The following is a 19952-nucleotide window of genomic DNA, read 5'->3' as shown; positions in this document are numbered from 1 at the left end:
AAATGAAGTCAAACAATTTTCTCAAGAAGAAAAATAGAATCTCCATCCCACCTCCCAGGGACATGTGTATACACGTGTATGGCTGATTCATGTTGTTGTACAGCAGAAACCAACACAACGCTGTAAAGCAATTATCCTCCACTTAAAAATAAATTAATTAAAAATAGAAAAAAGGAAAAAGAAAAGTAGAAATAGAAAACAAACTGGAAAAATAAAGAAAGCAACAAAGGGAAAGCATTTGAGGGGGACTGAGCCCCCTTGTGTAGACCCGGGGACCTTGCTACCCACGATACACTTTGTTCATTGCGCCAGTGAATGGCAGGGGTGTCAGTAAACAAAAGATTGAAATTTTATAGGAAGAAAGGAAGGTATGAGCCGCTTTCTATCATTGACACCCACTTGTTTGTAAAAGCAGAAGAGTTATACAGGAAAACGGGGGAAAGAAGTGCTCCTTCAAAATATTTTTAAAAACAATCCATGCAGAAAGAACTTTAAGAATTTATTAAAGTCTGGGAAACAAATGACGACAATAACAAAGAATTAAAACCCACACATAGACCCCCAAATCCGCAGCACATCAGAGAGAGCAGATGAGCTGGAAACCTTGGTGAGCTGAAAGGTACACTAATTTAGGGCTTGAAATCCAGTTTCCCAAGGAAAGAATCACTATGGTTGCATCCTGCCTTGAAATCAAGGGTCACAAGTCCCTGAAATTTATCCGAGGGTTGTTTAAAAGTATGGCAGTTTTTAGTTTAGGGGATTCAAATATTCAACTGGAAGCTAACAAAGAACAAGTAAAGAAAAATTCCCCAAACTGTGAAACCTTGCTACTTAAGATAATGACAAAAATTTATGACTGCTTCCTTCCCCAATAGAAAGGAGTACAATTAGAAGGCTGAAAACAACAGGCCCTTTGTACCAGCACGTTATGTTTTGCTTCTTCTATTACACATTGGCTGGGAGATAAGAACAAACAGGACAACACCCTGTCTAACCCCAGGAGGAGCGGGTGGAGGGAGAGCCGGTTACATTCATTCTTGGGCATGTATGTGCACACCGTTTATTCGCAAATTGAGGTACTTAAGAAAATTGGGTATGCAACAGTCAGGAACTAGTATAAGCATTCAGAAGCCTTTTATTGCACAATCAAATCTTTTAAGAACAAGCCACGTGTAATAGGGAGCTTTATCATTTTCCTCTACTGTGAAGTACACTGAAGATCTTCAGTAATTGATAATTATTTCTCTGTGCTCTTTACTTAGCCCTATTTTTGTCCAGTCTTTGAAAACCTTAAAAATTAGGCTGAGAAAACATATAAATAATGCCTCCCTCCCTGTGACCTGTTTCATCAAAAAAGAGCTTCCAAGAATCAGGAAGCAGCTGCTGGGGCGAGTTGCCAGTCTGGGTGCCAAGTGCTCTGATGCCTTCTCTGTGGAGAATGCTGCTCAAGAACAGCAGGTACTAAACCAAATCAGGTTCCAAGCAGTTGGTCATGAGCTGCCATAGCACCACTGGTCCCCAGAAAAGATGTGACCACCCTGGCAACTCCCTCCCTGTATACAGGACTGCCTGGAGCCATCGATCTCTGCTCAACCTCTGCCCTTCCTTAGGGGCTCTTCCTCACTTTCCTCAGATGGGTGTGCAGGTGGCTCAGGTGACCGAAGCCCTGCAGGACTCTGGCACTTCCTGGTGCCCAAACTATGTCTAAGGGAAGCCATGCTAGCCACACTGGCCTTCTTTCTGCTCCTCCAGCCCATTACAACGGTTCCCAGCTTGGGGCCTTCGGACTTGAACACTCCTCAGTCTGAGTTGCTTTTCCACCAGTTTATCACACGGCTGGCTCCTTACCATTCTTCAGTTTCACTCTTTAAAGAAGCTTTTGCCTCCTCACCCTAACAATGCGTCTGGTCCCCAGTTACTCTATCACTTACTTGGCTTTATTTTCTTCATAATACACAACTTTTTTTTTTTTAATTTGTTTTCATTTATTTGTATTGTCTTCAATTTCTTTCAACTTAAAAAAATCTTTTTAATGTATTTATTTTTTAATTGAAGGATAATCACTTTACAGAATTGTGTTTCTGCCAAACATCAACATGAATCAGCCATGTGTATACATATGTCCCCTTCCTCTTGCACAGTACATATCTTAATTATTAGTTTTTATGCCTACTATTTTCTCCCCTGACTAGAACGTAACTCCCATGATGATGGAGATCTCATCAACCTTTTTCATGCTGGTAGACCCAGCATCTTAAATCCTACCTGGCACACAGTATGTGCTTCATAGAACTTTAACAATGAATACATGAATAAACAAGCAGATAAACTCATGAACAAGACTATCTGGTACAGAACCAGAGGGAAAAGGTCAAAGCAGAATTTGTTACCTATCATCAATCACTCTGCTTCCTTTTTTTTTTTTTTTTTCCAATATTTCAAGAGAAACCAGGGGTGAATGCTCTACACATGAGTGGTAGGGTAGGGAAGTGCAGCCTCTAGGAGATGGCTTTTTCATTTGATGCTCTAAACATAAAACCACTCTGAAATGATAAGCAGAAGATCCTTCAAAATCAAACAGAGGAGGGGAAAAAAAAGAACGTATTTGGATGTCAGCAAGGTAGTTCTGCCAACCTAATTACAACCTGTGACATGTAATTGTGAACCGCTGAAAGACAAATGGTGAAGCTAAGCATTTATTATAAACATACACAGAGGTAAGACAGAGGTGTTAATTTGGAGGCAACTGTCATAAATCTGATTCCAGGATATTATTCCATTAACATTATTATTATTATAACAAAGAGTGTAAGCAGGATGACGAGTTCCTTTCATGTATTTCTCAATACCTAGGAAATTAGGCTTACTAGTCAATACCCCGTAGAGACATTTGAGAAAACATGAGGCACAATGAAAATGGCAGAATGCTAATTATACCAACAAGAAGGGAGTTGTTCTATACATTAGAGACTCATTTAAAATGCATTCTTATCTTCATTTAGACACCACATTACTCAACCCCAGAAAGGTACACTCCAGGGCTCCTTATATGCCAAATTCAGCCTTCATAGGAAAGCAAAAGTAAAATGAAACAAAAACAGCAAGCCCACACTTCCTAAACGAGAAAAGAATGGGAATACGACGGTCAATATTGTCTTAAAGACAAACTAGTCATTTTTCTCAAAACTGGAATAACATGAAAGTATCTCTCCTCTGGAACAGTGATTCAGAAAAGGGGGAGGAGTTAATATGTTACAGGTCCTATTATATTAAACAGTAATAAAAATCAGGAAGTGCAGTACTGATAAATATTCTAGTTTTACTGCTATGTTTGAAAAGCACTCCAAATTCTAAAATGTTGTGTATTATTTACTTCCTTATAAGTTGATTTGTCATTATCATACATTTAAATTATACAAAATTTTTTTTATCCCTACTGAAATACCAAAATCAGGCTCAAAAACAGACTCAGAGAGGAAAATTTTATTCATACAAATTATGATATGTAATATATAAAATACAGTGAAATCATTATGGATATCACCCAAAAGTTTTAAACACTCTTTAAAATGGTTATTAATAATTTATTCATTTTAGTTCATGTGGGACTGTTTAAAGTCATCTAGCAAAAAAGAATACGAAATTAGTATAAAATGTTATTCATTAAGATTAAGACTGAGTCACTAAAGAAGTCCAGAGGTATGGAATTCATGATCTTGCATACATGTTTATAAAATGTGGACTCAGGAAAGAACCATTTAATTTACCAAGAAATCCTTTGCTCTCCAGTGCATTACAACTAATAGAACAATGGCAAATTTCAGTGGAGATGTCTTTTTGAATGGCTCCTACTAGACTGGAGATTTCTCTACTCCTATTTAGGGTAGAGAATTGACCTGCAAGACTGTCATTTTTGTTCCAGTTTGTTTCACACAGCCCCAAGCAAAGCCTTGACCATAAATAAGGCAACGGGGCTCCAGGAGCCAGCTGAGTCATAAACCCTACTCAGTCACATGTGGCTCAAGGTGTTGGGATCCCGAGAGAGTCAAGCCAAGCAAGTGGAATCAATTTAGGTCAGAGTTAGGAAAAACAGAGTATCTCCCCACCCCCAACTGGCAGTACAAGACACCACAATCCCCCCTCCACCATTCAAATACAGGGAGTGGTAACTAAGCCCAGGAAAACATCTAGACCAGGGCAGATTATTTCCACAGTCTAAAAAGAAGGAAAAAAAATGATATTTGACAACCAACCACAAATTTTTAAATGTACGGTTCTCCTGTTTTTGAGCATAAAAGCAGTCTTGTTTCTACTCAGTTATTATCACCATCACAGCTTTTGACATTTGTACCCAGTACCATTTGGCCATAGGATACTTAGGCTTATTACTTTAAAGAAACAGATTTAAGCATGTTTAAATCAATTTAATACTGCAAAAAGCTGCAAACACACAGCCTACCTGCCTGGGCAGGCAAACTTAAAAAGAAAAGCTTTATAGATTGGCCTACAGGTCAACAAATTCTGGTTTTGGCAGACTGATGTCAGGAAGGAATTGTAGAAAATAAGTTTCTCTGTATGAAAACTACTTGGCCTCTGGTTCCCTCAGGTCAGAACTTGGAACTGTTAGCAAACATGCCCTGAAAAACTGCAACTCTCATAAAGTGCTAAAAACTTCCAAATAAATGCAGTACCTCAAAACTGTGTACAAATGAGAAACATTTAATGAACAACCCTTCCTTTGCCAATAATTCCACTCAAATTAAGTCCATCAGACTCTTCAAAGGGACCAAGGAAGCCCCCTTGTTAAAACAAATTCTATATATAGACAGCTGAGACAATTACATGAGGCACATAACCAAATATATATAATTATCCTAGTTTTTACATTCCCATTATCTTCATGAATATAGGATAAAAATCAGTCTAAATGACCTTCTCAGACCTCCTCAAGGATTAAGACTAGCCAGCTAGCTTTTTAAAAGTATATGTGTGTAGTACAGATCAAAGGCAAATGTTCTGGTCAGTTCTTTTCTACTCATGGGTTTTACTAAGAATGTGTGCAGCTTTCAGGGAAAACACCACAAATGACAGCTGTTCAAAAGCATGGAAATTAATTGGCAGCAGGAATTTCCTTGACTAATAGGGAAAAACTTAAAGTCACATGTTTTGATGAGCTTATTTTTCCCATCCTTAGTCAAGCATATTCACTTGCTAATGATTAAGGTTTTCAAACAGAAATATAACCAAGAAAAGCCTGAGTACATAACCAAGTAAAATTCTAAGTGAAACACAGCTCCCTATTACTGAATGAACAACAGCATTAATGAATGGATTTTAGGCATAAATTACACACAGGGAAAGGTTCAACTTGCAGGTCTTGATTTTCCATATGAACTAAATTGGGATGACAATAAGAATAATACAATATATTTATTACATTAAAAAATAGTATCAAGACAAGTGACCCCCCCTAAACCTCCACTAGTAAGCCATCTGCTCTGAGCTGTTTTTCTAGCGGTGGTGATAGATTTACACTGATCCATCCACAGTCTCTCTGACACAGGGGCTCTCAAGTCGTTGCCCTTGTGACCAGTGGTGAGAATGGATGAGACAGCTGGACAGGATTACGTGGCAGCCTGTGCCCTAGAACCAAGTTGTGTTGACTCTGCCCAGAGCTATGACCTTGGGCTCATTAGCATTATGCTCTTACTGCCTAAGCTAACTAGCCACTGATTAGCCACGATCCAGCATATGCCACTCTGGGAGCACAAAGTGTTCTCAATCACAGCAACAATGTGAGTTGTTATTTTCAAGGCAACTGAATTGAGCCCGTGACATGCAAAGGCTCATGCATGGTGGAGTGTACACACACTATCCCTCAAGGCAGCAATGAGATGACCCTTCCAATCTATCAAATGACTACTCTGACAGCTCAGAGAAAGCAAGAAATAGTTAAAGAGTTTCCAGGAATCTCCCTGGTGGTCCAGCAGTTAAGACTCTGTGCTTCCACTGCAGGGGGTGTGGGTTCAATCCCTGGTCTGAGAACTTAAGATCCTGCGTGCCACACGTGCCAAAATTTAGAAGAAAAAAAAAAATTCCAAGGCATGTTCTCCAGGCACCACAACAAAATAACATACCTGGCCATCCCTAGACTGGAAAAGTTGGCAGGGACAATGAGTATATCCAGCCTGGAGAATGGGTGTGTTCCCAGGACAGAGTGTGCTGCAGACAGGCAAGGAGGGATGAGCGGCAGAAGGGTCTCCTGGCAGGCACCCTTCAGGCACACTGGAGCAAAGACCCGATGAGGAATGATCTTCTGGGTGGTGGCAGAAGCATTCTGGAAGCGGCAGGGATATTCCATGTGACCACAAACGCCAATATACCTGGGAGCAACACGAAATAAATAGATACATTTTATGGTAAATTAGGTTTATTCCTCTTTCCATGGAGATGAGGTACTTACACAGACATAGACAACTTCCAGGAGACAGTGGTTCTGATGGACTCATAAGCAAAATAGTTCATTTGAGTTCTTGTCTTGTTTATTTCTATAGAGTGGTGAAAAAATTACAGGTCAAAACACTTATCAAAGTGCTGAATTGATTATCTTCAATCTAAGCTAAGTGGAAGCAGTAAAATCTTGCTTTAGAATAAACAGGGAGAATCTCTAAGATTCAAAACAACAAAACAATCCCCCAGCAAAATAAAAGGCAATTCCTATCCTTAGAAATGTGCTTTTCAAATGTCACTATGGGAAAAAATCTTCTCCAGTTCAGAATAATTTGCAATTTAGAAAGGAAGGAACAGTGCGACCAAGTTAAAGATTCCACTCTGAAATGTCCTAGAATAAAAGATGTAGACTCGGTAATGTATCTTGTGGAACAAATCACAATGCCATTTCAAGCTTTTCAAAAGAATATAATCCATTTTACTGAAAAGTAACCTACAATAACCGTTCTTTATGAAGGCCCTCAAAAGTTTTGCTGTTAAGGAATACAGGAGCATTTTGATACAACACTTTCTCCAATCCACTTTCAATATAAATTTAACTGAATCAACCTTTTAAGGAAAAAGATCAGAGCCCGTCCCACACCATCTGACCACTGCCAGTTATTCTGGCAAAGGTGGAGCCGGAAAAGAATTCCTAGAACCTGACTCAGAGGCCTCAAGAGAACGTATCTACCCAAAGAAACCAACATCAAAGGAAACTATTTTTTCACCTGCTAACACAGCCTTTATTCAAACAGAATGGGAAGTCCCTCTAATTTGAAACAGCAAATTATAATTCTAACTGTAGGTACTTCTTCACAGTGAACATTGAAACACCTTAAAATGCTGGCACATCCCAATATGAGCAGACTACACCAATAACTCCTTTCCATGTGCTTAAAGTGCCGTTCACCCATCCGAGGCCAGCAATGCCCAAGAAGATCCACACCGCCACGGAGATAAGCCTCACCCTCCACCAGCCTGGGACATAGAACACAGTTTCCTGCACCAGTGACATTTTACCACAGGTTAGGGTAAGAGAAGTGGGTGGAGACCCATAAAAACTTCTGACAGGATAAAGTGACAGGAAGAACTTCATTATTGTCATTGAACATTAGTCAAAGTCTCTGGATTAATAACCTTGCTTTACAGAGAGAATGAGTAAAAAGGCCTTCTGGTAAACATCTAACTGAAAAGGCTGCAACTGTCCACCTAATAACAAATACTGTGTCAGTACATCAATTCAGTCAAAAGTTAGAGAATAGTTTGCGGTAGCCAAAGGTACACCCCAAAAAGCTACTTTGTTAAAAAGAAAAAAGGGATGAGTTAAATTTTCCCTGGACAGGAATGACACTAGCCAAGGTCATGAAGGTCATTCTAGTTGTGTGAATTACCACTGTTTTTCATAATCAAAGCCTGAGAAAATGTGCAGGACTGTAAGGTAATCTAGCTATAATCAAACTAAGTGAGACCATAAGACTCCCAATAAAAATGGAAACGGCATCGGGGAAGCCACACTTGTGTTCCTACTGGGGGGCGGGGGTGGATCAGGAAACCTAGGCTTCAGAGGCTGGTCTTAGGCTGGCTAACTGACCTGAGTCAGGCAACTCAGTATCGGGGGGCCTCTTTTCCCTAATCTCTAACATTCTCTCACACAAGTGGCTGCTGGGGGAGGGGAGGAGTTGATTGGAAGGGGATGTGAGGGAACTCAGGGGGTTGATAGAAGCTCTCTGTCTGGTTTAGGGCACATACAATCATCAAAAACTCATCAGGCCAAACACTTAGAACTGTGCACTTTGTTGTATGTTAATTATGCTTTAATTAAAAACAAAAAGAGACTCTAAAACAATTTCTAAGATTTCTTCTGGCACTGCAATTCCATGACAACCCACCACAGGAGCCCCTTTCACTCATCAGCCATGTTCCTGAAGTGGTGAGGTAATATTGTACTTTTATAAGGTCATGAATAGTCTCCCACAGGAGCAATATTAACCCAAAGATGCCATATTTTCCTTTCACACTAACCTTCAGTTATTAATCTCTGTGTATGTGCCTGCTCCAATACATTCTCAATATCATCAACAAATCAAGCATTTGTAAATACCAGTTCCTTGTGTCCAGACTTGTATCAGAGTAAATATTTTAATAGTACATATTATTAATAATGCCTGATGGTTAATTAATAAATAATCTGCAATACTTAGTAAGAATAATAAGCAATAATAAGTCCTATTGCAACTGCTGTTGAACATTCACTAGGTGCCAAGCACTGTTCTGAACACTTTATATGCATTATCCCAACTAATGCACACAACATCCTGAAGGGTAAGAACTATTCTTTTCATCACACTGAGTCATCACAAGCTCCTCTCTGCTGACCCTAGGCTCCACATACTTCATGATTCTTCTTGAGTAAATTAGGATCCTGGATTTTTCTCAAAGCTGAGCTCAGTTGGTCTGTGGTTCTCTGGCTTCCTACTCTTCCTTGTATCAATAGTATTAGTGCCCATTAATGTTGCCAGGGGAGAAGGCAATAGTAACCCACTCCAGTACTCTTGCCTGGAAAATCCCACAGGCGGAGGAGCCTGGTAGGCTGCCATCCATGGGGTTGCAAAGAGTCGGACACGACTGAGCAACTGAACTGAACTGAACTGAATGTTGCCAGGAGTGGGAAGAACTGGTGAAATATATGTTAGAATGGTAAATGATGGGAAGCTGATCACTGGTTCCCTCTCACAATTGCTGCTGCTGCTAAGTCACTTCAGTCGTGTCCGACTCTGTGTGACCCCATAGATGGAAGCCCACCAGGCTCCCCCGTCCCTGGGATTCTCCAGGCAAGAACACTGGAGTGGGTTGCCATTTCCTTCTCCAATGTGTGAAAGTGAAAAGTGAAAGTAAAGTCGCTCAGTCGTGTCTGACCCTTAGCGACCCCACAGGCTGCAGCCTACCAGGCTCCTCCATCCATGGGATTTTCTAGGCAAGAGTACTGGAGTGGCTTGCCATTGCCTTCTCCGCTCACAATTGCTAGGCTAAAATTATTTTATAAGAGGTCTTTCCAAAGAGTAAGAATGACCATATTTTACTCATAATCACAAAGGTGAAAACTGTCAAGAAGCTCTTCTTCAGCCCAATCTCTTGTTTCAAGAAGCTGCTGTACTAGAACCACTTGACACAAATGTTTTCCTACCATAGATTCAAAGGGATTGCTAGAAAAGTCTCCCTTGGAAAGCATGTCCTTTACTACTCACAGACCCCTTCCTCAGTTCAACCTGACAACTTAGTAAATATTTCCAGCATCTTTGCTCTATTCAAGGCACCTCAAAGGATGCTGCTGTGTTACACACATATGAATAAATTTCCAACCCTATCTTTGAGGAGCTTACAGTTTTCTTGGGAGAAAAAAATTTTTTTCAATTCTGAAAATTACAGTGACATAGGTTACACAATTTATTAACATTTTAGCAAGCAGCTTAGATGCTTGCTTACCATAAAAATCACAAGTGTTCAAAATGCCACCACCAGCCTCCAGTGAGTTGTCGACAGTGATGTTAATATAAACTGCGGTGTAGGAGTGTCTGGAAGCTGGATGCATTTTCTCAGGGCATTTAGTGCACTGCAGAGAAAACTGAGATGTGTACAGTAAGAGGCAGAAAGCTGAAACATCTTGAAAGAGCAAGGGCTGGAGAAATCAAACCAAGCCAGGAAGACATGAAAAGGTTTGCTCATAGTGAAGGATGTAATGGAAACTGGCATTTTCCCTATGATTTATATGTTTATAATGTACATATTATAAATATATTATATATTATCCGTATTATTTATGTGTGTGTGTGTGTGTGTGCGTGTGTGAGCTTCTCAGTCGTGTCCAACTCTTTTGTGACCCCACGGACTGTAGCCCACCAGGCTCCTCTGTCCATGGAATTTTTCAGGCAAGGATACTGGAGGAGTTGCCAATTCCTTCTCCAGGGGATCTTCCTGACCTAGGGATCAAACCCAGATCTCTTGCATTGCAGGCAGATTCTTTACCAGGGAAACCCAATATATATATATATATATATGTAATTCCTTCTTTTCCAGACTCTCAGAGAGATAGAAGCAGGGTTTATCCTCCAAGGTCCACAAGGGAATTTTCATCACCTTTGTAGCTCTAAAGAAGACCTCTTCCTGCACCAAGTTGTCCCTTCTCTAGGATGAACAACCTCAATGCCTTTTCTTCTTTGTATTGCCTGCCTTCCTTGCGTTTAATCATTTTTGTTGAGTCCTCTGGACTTTATCCAAGTTTCCATGTTGTGCTTAAACTGAATGGCCCCCAAGTGAAGACAATATTTTAACAAAGGCCTTGAGAGGTTAAACATAACACAAAAATTCCCCTGTGGCTGGAGAAGGTTATACTGCAGCCAAATAAAATTGATAAACTTTCAGAAGTTTACCTAAGTGCCTTTTAACTAATGTATTTTCTCACCTAGAAAGGGCTAGAGCATGCATGGAGCTGGAGCTGGAAGAGGGAACATTCCTCACATAATTTAGGCCACATGAACAGTGATCAAAAGTTCAGTGACCAATACTTTGGCTAAGTCTCTGAGACACAGATGCAACTTCAGGCAAATGCAAGCCTGTGGTGTATAAAGCCCCTGTAAAAGTTACATTTACATGAGTTGAACTGGTGGTCTTGGGAAGGTTTGAAATAGAAAGGGTAGGGTTGGGGGGTGGGTGGAGATGCTGAGGGAGGCAAGGGGACCAGATGTGAATATAACCAAAAACACAACTGTAGTTGGCACTTTAGAGCACCTTTGCTGGCAAACTTAGCATGGAGCCAAAGATTTAATGGATAAAAACACAAAGCCACCCTTTGATGACTAAAGACAGCACACATGGAGCACGCAGCCAGGGAAGGATTAAGCAAATGTAAGCTATTATTTTATCAGCAGTACATTTCTGATGGACAAGCACAGTGATAAATGGAGGGAAAACTTAGTCATAGCATGTCGGACACAGAGGGAGTATGGGAGGGACTCCTTTCCACAGGCCTGTGTTTCCATACAAGGAAGTGCTTCCCCAGAGTGGCAAGCCTGACCTCTCTCCACAGCTGATGGGGTTGGCTTGCCACTTTGGGCCTTTTCTTTTTCAATCTGCTTGCCCACAGAGGGGTTACTTTTTGGCTGTTGGGCAATCTGTGTGCATCTGTCTTGTGGAGACTGGCAGAGGTCCACCTGGGTGGGTAACTGGGTGGGTGAGTAAATTTGCCTAATTTGGAAATGAAGTATTAGAATGTCCACCGAGACGATGTTCCTGAGCACTCCCTCAGTCCAGCTTCCGTCAACAATAAAACCTTTATTTTGCTTTCCTTCTGTCTGCTTCTCAATTGGTTCTAAACTCAGGAGACAAAAGAGGAATCAAAATTACCCCTTCCCCTAAACCCCAAGAAGAATTTCAGATATCATTTCTTTCCAGAATCTCCACTTGCTCTGTCCATATCCTGCTCCCATAACAACTACAGATGCAAGAAGAGTGAAAAGCCATTGCAGTTACTTCTGGGCAGCAGAGAGCAATGACCGCTGCCCACTCTCCTCCTGTGTGTCTCTGGGAATACGGCTAGAAGGACAAAATAACAAAGTTCTATCTTTGCTTTCTCCTCGTTTCCTAAGGCACACTTGTCCCGATGCACACCTACCCTAAGGGTCAGTGAGCCCTGAGGGTGTAAATGAACAGCACAGTGCTTCTTCACCACAAAGAATCTGAGAACCCTGAACAAAGACTTTCTTCTACAGAGTAGGGAAGTATGGCCTGCCCAAAGAAACATAATCAATAGAAATGGCTCCTTCAGCTTCAAAGGCAACGCTCTCAACTTCTGTTTTCTGTTCTAACAAGACAGATTCCAATCAATAACAGTGGGAAGGTAGATCAGACTCCAGGTGAGGTGTGGATGTTACAAGTAGCCCTTAAAAGTCCCAGGCAAGGTTCTAAATCACCTCTCTAGGGGGTCAAGCTGAGATGTGAATCCATGTGTTGTAACTCAATAGGGATATGGACATGAACAAGTTGTTGCCTGAAGCTTCTGTATCTTTACGTGAAAAAAGCAGATAATAAAGCCTATCAATCTAATAGGCTTATCCTCAGGACTAACTGAGATGACATTTAGATCAAGACCCTCTCTGACTGCAGCACCCAGTAGCTTCTGTATCAGTTCAGGATAGGCTAAGATATGCTGCAGTAACAAGTAACCCCGGTGTTTCAGTGCTTAATGGAAAAAAAGGTTATTTGTCAGACATACCAAGTGTGCTGTCAATCCAAGTAACTCTCCAGGGCACCTGTCCGCCTCGCTCAGAAATCTGGGCTTCATGAAACTGCAGAGTAAGGCCTACTCTGTGTTCTCAGTAACAGAGGAAGAGAGGACCAGAGGGCAGCACAGGCAATTAAATGTTCCCATGTGAAAGTAAGACATGTCATTTCCATCCACAATGTTCTTCCCTCAAGAGTACATAAATAAAACCCAATAAACAATCTAGGATCCTCTACAGACCTCAGGGCAGACAGTCCTGACGGACAAGTTACTGAGCAGCAAGTAGAAGTTTCTCCCCTTCCTCCAAAAAGCAGATGCGGGCAATAAGACATGCCTATGTTAATAGAGGCCTCAGTGGCTTTATCTCCTAAGGGTACCAAATACTACTGTCACTGTGGTAAGAATGAAAGCAACATAGCAAAATAAAACCAAAACAAGAGGAAGTTCACTAAGAGCATATCTTAGTTGGTTTTCAAGGATGAAATGAGCATCTGTATCATTGCTCTTCACTGAAAGGTACTGACGTAGTGACTTTGTGTCAATAGGAAAAAAAGATTAAGGTCACCCTGGAACAAAGTGTGATGCAACAATGTATAATGAGCAAGCACACTTCTGTGCCTCTCACGTGCATTCTCCTTCCTTTTTGCTCTGCAAACTAGATATAGCTGAATGCCCAGGGAGGAGGCTACAAGTGAATATCCAAAGGCCCACACTAATTTTTAAAAGCTTTGATTTTCTCTGATCTATCCTGAAAAAAGAAGAAATTGCTACTGAAGTTAACAGAGCCCTGACCCAGCAAGATTCTCATAACCTAATGGCCTTCTGACAGCTTCCTCGTGTCCTGAGCTCCAAGGAGGCTGACTCTCCCCACTGAGGGAGGGCAGCCCCCACAAGCGCACGGCTGATAACAGGCAAGGAATCAAAACAGCAAAGTGGCCCACAAAGTAATCCATCAGACAAGCCCCTTCTTTCCATTCAGCTGTGCTTTTGAAAAAATAAGTACCGAAAACCAAAGTTAAAAGGTGTAGGAGATAAAGCATTGAATCTGACGATTCTGTTGACTTAATGAAACACATAAAAATATTTCATCTGACTATCCAGAGGATCTCATATATATTTCTTTTTCTCTCTGCATAAACAATATGCCCACATTTCTGCCTCTCAACTCTCTTTCGCTCCCAGTAGGGTTTTTCCTGCTTTGATTAATCATATTTTGGTTTAGTTTCTCAGCAGGAATGACTCACATTCCCAGTGCTTGGAATAAATGCATCATACTGCTCCCGCAAGTGTTTGTTTTCCAGCAAGCTCCCAAGTACAAACCTGAAGTCAGCTTCAGAAGGTGAGAAGGATCTCTCTGTTGCCAGATCATTTGATGAGCAGATCTCCGGCTTCATTTCTGTCCAGGATCCCACTGCAATTGTGAAGGTGGAGGCTGGCATTGGCATGGTGACGTAGTAATGCCAACTTGAGTAGCCTACAAACAGAAAGAGAAAAACATCATGAGGCCAATGCATGGTCCTGCACTTTACTCTGTATTTTTTCTCTTTAGGCACTTGAAGAGCTTGTGTGCTAAGATGAGATGAGCTAATTCTCGGAGGTGGGGCATTATTCTAGGTCTCAGCAAACGAGAGATGATGGATTCAGGATAGCCAAGAAGATTTGGATCTCTTCCAGGGATCAGTTTGAAGCCCTTCAAGTGAGGATGTAAATAAAGGGTTGAGGCGGTTACTAAGAGCTACAAACACATAAGGACAGAGGTTTATGCTACTATGGAGTCAAGAACATATCTTATCCATACTGCCAGCACAGTACTTGGCATAAAAAAGAAGGTGCTTAGTTGAATGAATGAATAAATGACCATTTCTGTGCTGCCAAACCACTTCGTCTAAATTCAATTCAGGTCACTCTGAAATGGATGTAGGAAAAAAAGAAAAAGAAAATGAGACTAGGAAGGAAAGCATCTGGGTTTTAGCACCAACCCTGAAACTACTTATTTATGGAAGTTCAGGTCTTATCTCTCATCCTTTTTATCTGTTAATATATATATTAACCGGAGAAGGCAATGGCAAGCCACTCCAGTACTCTTGCCTAGAAAATCCCATGGATGGAGGAGCCTGGTGGGCTGCAGTCCATGGGGTCGCTAGAGGTCGGATACAACTGAGCGACTTCACTTTCACTTTTCACTTTCACACATCGGAGAAGGAAATGGCAACCCACTCCAGTGTTCTTGCCTGGAGAATCCCAGGGACAGGGGAGCCTGGTGGGCTTCCATCTATGGGGTCACACAGAGTCGGACACGACTGAAGTGACTTAGCAGCAGCAGCAGCATATATATTAACAGAAAGGGGTAGTCCCCTTTCCTCATCAAGCAGGTGAAAAACAGCTTGAGAGTTTCAGGGGAGCCAAGGACTCCCAGCTAGTTTGTAACAGGGCTAGAATTTGTAGCTGTAGTTCCCTACCACAGCCAAAAGTGTACCCCCTCCACTCAGTCCAAACCATAGAGAAGGTTCTTACCAAACTTTTTAAATCTCAAGTAATCTGAACTTTGGAAGATTGGAGGGATCATTATTTATTACCCTCTGAAACTAACAATTTAGATAGAAAGAAATTCATTACAGAACTTCTCTGATAAAAATCAAAATTTTAAATAGGAAACAAAAACTTAAACTTAGGACAAAATGAACATATCTCAAGTTTGAATAAACAGGATATGCTATCAAGTTTGGAAGTCAATAGAGGAGAAACCTGAAGAAGGAATACAGAAAGGCATGCTGCTGGAGACCCTTTACAGAGGCAGCCATTCTCTCAAACTTGCCTATAAGTTTGATACTAGTTCTGCAAACAGAGCGGCCACTCTTGAGATCACTTTCTCCACAGCTGACTAAGAAGCTGAAGGCAGGCTCCTCTTTAAAGAGAACCAAATCCAGTGATGCTGGAGACAATCTGATGATATGTATAGCTTCTCCTGGGCTTGAAGAAAAATCACAGCTATAATAAAGAATGGCTGCTGTGATCCAAGGCCAGTAAGAAGAAGGTAGAGACAATCCCAGCAGTCTTGATAAAAGCCTGACATGGATCCAACATGACATGCTGCAGAGTCTACCTCCCTAATTTTTCTGCTTTCCCATAACTGCCTCATTCTCTGCAACCTGACGCCTCCCCCACAGTTGCTCCAATGAAGAACTTCAATTTGGACTGGACAACACAATGAGAGCTGGCATAAGTTGGGGGGTGGGGAGGAGGAGATATGAGAAGAGGAAAGAAGGTATGGGAAGAGTGAAATATCCTAGATTTTGAATATCCTAGGTTTAAAAGAGAAATTTTGAATAACAAGACTCTCGATCAGGTCTGGTCATTCTACCTCTGAAACCTATTTTGGAGTGTTGTTGAACAGGGACTGTTGAACCTTTCTTTCAAAAACTTCAGCTCCTCGGTGGGGGGAGAGGTTCAGCAAATAAATAGCAACAATGAGGCTTGCAGGTAAAAATGGAAGATTGAATACATATCTGATAAAGAGTTAATATCCAAAATATATAAGGAACTCACACAACTCAATAGCAAAAAAACCCATATAATCCTTATTTAAAAAATGGGTAGTGGAACTAGGGTGCTTTCTCCTAAAATCCAATTAAAGGACAGTAAAAGGATAAACCAAAAAGAACAAGGATAATAAAACAGGAGACAATCACCCACAAAATACTGGAAGCCAGAATGCAAGTGGTAAAAGTGGAAAATGACATGGCAGCCATAAATACTAAGTCAGCTGGGAGAAAGACAAGATTCACCTCATTTTATCCCCCAGATCCTCCCAAAAGGCTGTGAGTAGAGGGGCTAAACTAAGCAGGATGGGTCGGATGACTCAGAAGGGCTCAGATCCCTGGGTCCATCACCCCTGCTCCTCACACCTGGGCTACCTGTCCACCCCTCTACACATACTAGCAAATAACTGGAGGTTTATCTTCCAGAGAATAAAAGAGAGGGTCTCTGAGGGTAGAATGGCATAGCTGAAGGCAAATGAATGGGATTAAATGAACAAATGCATATCAGATGCTGAGACCACCAGCCTTAGGTGTGTGCTGTGCTTAGTAACTCAGTTGCGTCTGACTCTCTGCAGCCCCATGGACTGTAACCCACCAAGCTCCTCTGTCCATGGAATTTTCCAGGCAAGAATACTGGAGTGGGTTGCAATCTCCTACTGCAGGGGATCTTCCTGACTCAGGGATCGAAACCGTGTCTCTTGCATTTCCTGCTTTGGCAGGCAGATTCTTTACCATTACCACCAGTCATTTTCCCTTATTTGACAACCAAGTTTTTACCTCCTGGCAGGAAAATGAAGAAACCTGACAAGCCTGAGAGAGACAACCAAGAATACTGAAATTGGAGGTTTCCTATGATTTGTCTATGATGGAACTTACAGATGACAAGGCATATGCATTCACTCAGTGCTTCAATTACATTTTAGTCCCCTACCCCCAAATGCCTACAGACAAATCAAGGACCTTCAAGCATCTTTAGAAAGCCCCTAATGCAAAACGGAGAGACAAAACCAAAAAGAAGCAAGCAACTTGGAGGACAGGGACCATGCTAGGAGAAGAAAACTCCAAAAAACACCAAACAGATACTTACTGAAAGTTCAGAGAATTTAGTGCAGTGCTGAAACAAGAACAATATAAGATGAAAAAAAGAGGACTTAACAGTAGAAAATTAAAAAAACACGAGAGAAGGAAAGAAAAACCCAATAAGAGGACTGAGATGGAATATAAAGCTGAAATCTCCCCAGAGATAAAAGAAGACAATCTAATATCCAAGTAACAGAAGCTCTAGAAAAAGACATCAGAGAAAATAGAAGGAAGAAAACTGTCAGTTAAAAAATTTGAGAAAATTTCCCCAAATTTAAGGGACCATGAGTTTTCAGACTGAAAGGGCACACAATATCCAGAACACCGGGTACAAGTCCACCTACATTATGATACATCATTATGAAATTTAGAACCCTGAGGATAAAGGCAAGATCTTACAAGCTTCCCAAAAGAGAGAGAAAACAGAAATCACTTACAATAAGGACATTTTCAGACATGTAAAGTTTTTTTTTAAAAAATTGCCTCCCACACATTCTGTTTTCTGGAAGCTACTAGAGTATGTAAATTGTGCTTCAGAAGGAGGTAGTAAACCAGTAAGAGGAACACAAAGGGAACCTGTAGAATAATGGAGAAGGGCATTCCCAGAAACCAGCTGTGCGCCCAGTAGAGAGTGTAACGGGCCGTGCAGGGCAGAGTATATGGCCCGAGGAGAGACTGCTTCAGGAAGACGAAACTGAGAGAAAATCTGATGTATCTGAGCATCTGTAAAGATTTAAACAACTTTCAAAGAATCTTGGGGTTGGCAAATACGTAGAAAACCAAGCAAAAGAGAACAGACAATAAGGCTATTATTAATTCCATGAAAAACTAGCATGTAATATAGAAATAATAATATAATCAAAGTTCCACTAACAAACATAGATATAATAATATGTGATGAATATTGATCTAATCAAAGTTATGATATTAATTATATTGTGAAGATAAAGTTTTGGGAAGGGAGCATGTGTGTGATGGAGTGAGTAGAGGGAGGGGAAGAGTACCAAATCCTTATTTGCCATAGTGTGAAAACCAATGCTGAACAATCAAGCATCTTACTGAACATTATGAACATAAGTATCAAATGGAGAAGGCAATGGCACCCCACTCCAGTACTCTTGCCTGGAAAATCCCATGGATGGAGGAGCCTGCTGGGCTGCAGTCCGTGGGGTCGCTAAGAGTCAGACACGACTGAGCACCTTCACTTTCACTTTTCACTTTCATGCATTGGAGAAGGAAATGGCAACCCACTCCAGTGTTCTTGCCTGGAGAATTCCAGGGATGGGGAAGCCTGGTGGGCTGCCGTCTGTGGGGTCACCCAGAGTCAGACACGACTGAAGCAACTTAGCAGCAGCAGCAGCAAGTATCAAATAATCAAATAAAAAAGAAGATAACTTCTGAAGCAAGAAAAATATGCTGGAAGTACTGAGGACTGCTATTTTGGGAAGGGAGTATAATAAGCCCAATTGAACTATTTAACTCTTTAAATATGTGTATTTGTTTTAAAAAAATTTAAAATAACACAATCAGTCAATTAAAAGAGAATCTTATCAGAAAAAGAACAACATTTTTGGATCTGAGATACTATTAAAATGATAAAATATAACTCAGAAGAGGGAGTTTAGCAATAAGGAGTAGGCATTCTTCTACTAAGAAATCCTTTAAGAATAAAACATTGGTAATGATTTTTTGATATAAGACCAAAAGCAAAAAGAAACAGGAGGAACTACATCAAGCTAAAAATGTTCTACATAGCAAAAGAAATCATCAGTGGAATGAAACGGAAATATACTGAATGAGAGAAAGTATTTACAAACCACATATCTGATAAGGAGTTAATATCTAAAATATGCAAGGAACTCATGCAACACAATAGCAAGAAGACATCTAACCCTACTTTTAAAATGGATAAAAGACCTAAATAAACATTTTTCCAAAGAAGTAACTCAAATGGCCAAGAAGTAGACAAAAAGGTGCTCAACATCACCAATCATCAGGTAAATGCAAATCAAAACCACAGTGAGGTATCACCTCACCTATTAGAATAACTATTTCCAAAAAGCCAAGAGATAAGTGCTGGTGAAGATGTGGAGAAAAAGGAACACTTGTGCAATGTTGATGGGAATATAAAATGGTATGCCCACTATGGAAAACATTATAGAGGTTCCCAAAACATTTTTTTAAAAATAGAATTCCTCATGATCCAGCAATGTCACCTCTGGGTATATACCTGAAGGAGATGAAATCACTCTCTCACAGATATCTGCACCCCATGTTCATTACAGAATTATTCAGAATAGCCAATAGCCAAGATAGGGAAACAACCTAAGCCCCAAATGGTAGATAAATGGATAAAGAAAATGTGATACACACACACACAGACACACACACAGAATATTATTCATTTATATAAAAAAAAAAATCCTGCCATTTGCAACAACATGGATGTATCTTGATGGCATCATGCTAAGTGAAACAAGTCAGACAGGAAAAGACAAATACTGTATGATCTCACTTACATGTGGAATCTAACAGAAAAAAAAAAAAATTAATAGAAGTAGAAA

General features: G+C 40.7%; 1 protein-coding gene across 9 annotated transcripts in view; it reads right to left on the bottom strand.

Annotated features, from left to right (window-relative positions):
• Nucleotides 1-19952, bottom strand: part of AOPEP (aminopeptidase O (putative)) — a 432382-nt gene that overhangs the window by 307855 nt on the left and 104575 nt on the right. For all 9 annotated transcript variants that reach the window (XR_008686140.2, XR_016037874.1, XM_055427422.2 and 6 more), the window contains exons 4-5: nucleotides 14090-14243; nucleotides 6138-6383 (exon numbers count right to left, since the gene is read on the bottom strand). Coding sequence is in view for 7 of the 9 variants with exons in the window: in XM_055427422.2 (XP_055283397.2) it covers nucleotides 6138-6383; nucleotides 14090-14243 (400 nt within the window). In the remaining 2 variants the exon portion in view is untranslated. The remainder of the gene's footprint in view (nucleotides 1-6137; nucleotides 6384-14089; nucleotides 14244-19952) is intronic.

This window comes from Moschus berezovskii, chromosome 7 (genome assembly GCF_049115385.1).
Source record: "Moschus berezovskii isolate FMDL1 chromosome 7, NW_MosBer_1.0, whole genome shotgun sequence".
Lineage (NCBI taxonomy): Eukaryota > Metazoa > Chordata > Mammalia > Artiodactyla > Moschidae > Moschus > Moschus berezovskii.
Note: the sequence above shows the minus strand (reverse complement) of the source record. Positions and strands in the feature narration are given on the sequence as shown.